Raw genomic sequence first — 3,145 nt, 5'->3', positions numbered from 1 at the left:
TACGTTGTCAAAATTTTGATTTCTGTTTTACTGATCTCACAACGTCAATGTAAATGGACGCCATTGTTGTACATACAATGCATGCAAAACTGTAACGTAACATGTCTCTTCAATATAATCATATAATAATTAATTTATCCCACCAATAACCATATAATAAAACCATATATACATTATATGAGAGATTGTGATCAAAATCTTCAGTGAGGCTTTTATGTAAATTAACATATCAGAAACTGCTTTACTCTTCATTCACGGCTGTCGGTTGAAAAACGACGATGGAGCTGGAAAAATATCCTGCAGAAGCCCATATTCCGGTTGCCGACCGTTGTAAGTATAGTCGAAGTTGTTGTGTGAATAAACCGTGGCGCCGCCACCGACGGCTTGGTTGTTGCCTGCATTGCTCAATAGTTCTGCAGGCAGAAACCCGACGCCACCGACCACTGGCATTGGCGTCAGCATGGACGGCGAAAATGTCCCGCTCGCCGCCGACAGGTTCCCCCTTAAAGTCGCCGGAATTAGGTGGTTGTGTTGACCTTCATAGGTTGTAATTACAATGGACGGATCTTCGTAGGATCTCTCTACTCGTTTTTTCACTCCACATTTTTGAGTTGTGCATCTGTAATAGCTTCTGCAAATTGATCACACAAAAACATTGTAATTTAGACCCTTTATATTAAATTTTTAATACAAGATTAATTAAGTAAACTAAACTTTAGCACATGAAATATGTATTAACAACGTTGAAATGGTTTAATTTCTCATCTTCAGTTTGTCAATTCAAGGAAAGCTGCATTATTCCTTCTCCATTTCACACCCGTTGGTCAAATAATATGCTTCTTTTTTTTTTTTACTTCTTTTTTAATCGACTGAAACTAATAAAAAAAGCTTAAGCAAATTGATTTTTTTAAAAAAAAAACCATTGTATTCATATATTATTCTTATTACTTGTGCATTTGGATATAAACCAAGGTTCTTCAAAAGTGTGAATCAAGATATAAATTTATCATATTTGTTGATTAAACATTTTGTCATTCAACTTAGAAGTTAATTAAAATTTGATGTTACACACAGAAAAAGATTTTCATTTTTTTAAAAAATAAAGACTTCTCTATAAACCTCATTAATTCACAGGGAACCAAATATCTAAGATCATTGTTAATTACATCTCAAACTATTTAAGAAAGCAAAGAATCTCAAAGCCTAATACAAAACAAATCGAATAATTCGACAAAGCAGCTAGCCACAAAGAGGGAAGCTAAACAATAATAAGCAAACTCAGTTACAAATACAAAAGAGATAATTCCTAAACGCGATAAACATCAATTATCTCATAACTAATAATTTTAGGTTAAGAACACATAATAAATCTCTTCATATATTCTCTTTAAACTGAAGAACGTTTTTTCCCCTTAATTTCTATTAATTATTGGGTAGATTTCAAGTAAAAAGTAACACAGACCAAAAAATAAATGAATAAACAAAAGGCTTGTTTAACTGAGAGTTAAAATCAAACCTGGGATAAGCACTGTTCTTGACAGCCTTCTGTCCATATTTTCTCCATCTATATCCATCTTCAAGATGATCAACCTCGCTCTTGGTCATGAAAGCGACTCTCGCTTCTCTCTCTTTTTTCTCTCCTTTCTTCTTCGATTTACCCGATCTGTGGTTAATTCATAAATTCAAAATAATTAATTAAGATAAAAACTTGAATAAAACCCTTAAAGAAAAAGAAAAAAAACATACCCAGCTGCCTTGGAACTCTCCCCTCCGTTATCTTCCACAACATCTTTACTGATCTGTTTCTCCTTCTCTTTCACAGAATCATCCTCCTCGCCTCCTCCAGCATCCGAAGATGACAACGAACAAGAAGAATTCATCGCAGTCGTCCCCGAAATTTCATTATTGATATTCGAATAATCCGATGTTATTCCAAAAGCTCTCACTATAGACTCATACTCATCCATCCCACTATAAAATAAATCTTTAAACATTTCATCCGACATCGTTTATCAATCTCGAAAAACGACGGTGTATTCAACAAACCAAGCCCAGAAAGAAGAAGAAGAAGAAGAAGAAGCAACGAGTTAATCCGTTTAGTCTCTTTTGGTCCACCTCGACGTTATATATTTATATATAAAATAAGTAAATTAAAAAATGAAAAAGGTGTTTAGGTTTGAATTAGACATGCAATAATCATCATTCTATAAAAGACCTTTGACGAACTGTGGTTTCTATAAACTATTATTATTAATTATTAATTATTATTGCTGTTGTTATTGTAGCTGCTAAAAGTAAATAATAGTGTGGTGGACTCCATAATTAATTGAATAAGAATAATTATGTTATTATTATTATTTATATGGTCTGCGAGATGTGTATTCATATTGCAAAACTATGAAATAATGTTTTAGTCAAATAGTTTATTTGATTATAGTCCTAAGTCTTGGACCTTTCTACTAGCTTATCCAAGGAAAGCTACTCGTTTGGGTTTTAAGTTTTATATCTAATTTTTAGTTGGTTCCCATGTTCTAAAATGTGTTACATGCATTATCGTTTTCTATTTTTAATTTCACGACTTTTAAATTTTATAAGTATGGTCTTTGGGGTTTTAATAGTTTACTCCCTTTTTATCCTCAACTTTTTTTCGAGCTTTGATATGTGGTATTTGATGTTAATTTTTAGTTAATTAATGTTGATATCAATTTAATTTTTAACTAATTAATCCAAGTAGCATGAAAAGTTAATGAATTATAGTTAATTAAAATATTAAATTAATCAATGCATACTTCAATATTGATGACTATGCAAATGCAAATAAAAATTTGTTGAATCCCACTTAACCAGGGTATAAAAAGTTTTGTTTTGGTTTATAACAAAAAAAATTTATTCGTATAAATATTTTATAAAATTTGTTATTTTTTATAATTTTTCTAAATAGTAATTATTTTCTAAAAAATCATTTTTATTTTAACTATTTAAAATATACATTGAAATTATTGCAAAAGGAATGATGAGTGGTTAACAAATTCTCCCTTTTTTTTTTAGGTTTTTTCAAAATTAAATATTTAAAAATTTAAACAAAATATACACCATAAATTTATTGTACAATGGCGACTTTAAACTTTTTAATTATGTTTAGGAG

General features: G+C 30.4%; 1 protein-coding gene across 1 annotated transcript; it reads right to left on the bottom strand.

Moving 5' to 3' along the window:
- Nucleotides 1-252: 252 nt before the first annotated feature.
- On the bottom strand, nt 253-2,006 carry WRKY46 (probable WRKY transcription factor 71). Its single transcript, NM_001305739.1, is given in 3 exon segments — nt 253-631; nt 1,517-1,663; nt 1,747-2,006. Coding segments are annotated over 3 exon segments (786 nt in total).
- Between the last annotated feature and the right edge of the window lie 1,139 nt (nt 2,007-3,145).

Source organism: Cucumis sativus, chromosome 6 (assembly GCF_000004075.3).
Source record: "Cucumis sativus cultivar 9930 chromosome 6, Cucumber_9930_V3, whole genome shotgun sequence".
Classification (NCBI taxonomy): Eukaryota; Viridiplantae; Streptophyta; class Magnoliopsida; order Cucurbitales; family Cucurbitaceae; genus Cucumis; species Cucumis sativus.
Note: the sequence above shows the minus strand (reverse complement) of the source record. Positions and strands in the feature narration are given on the sequence as shown.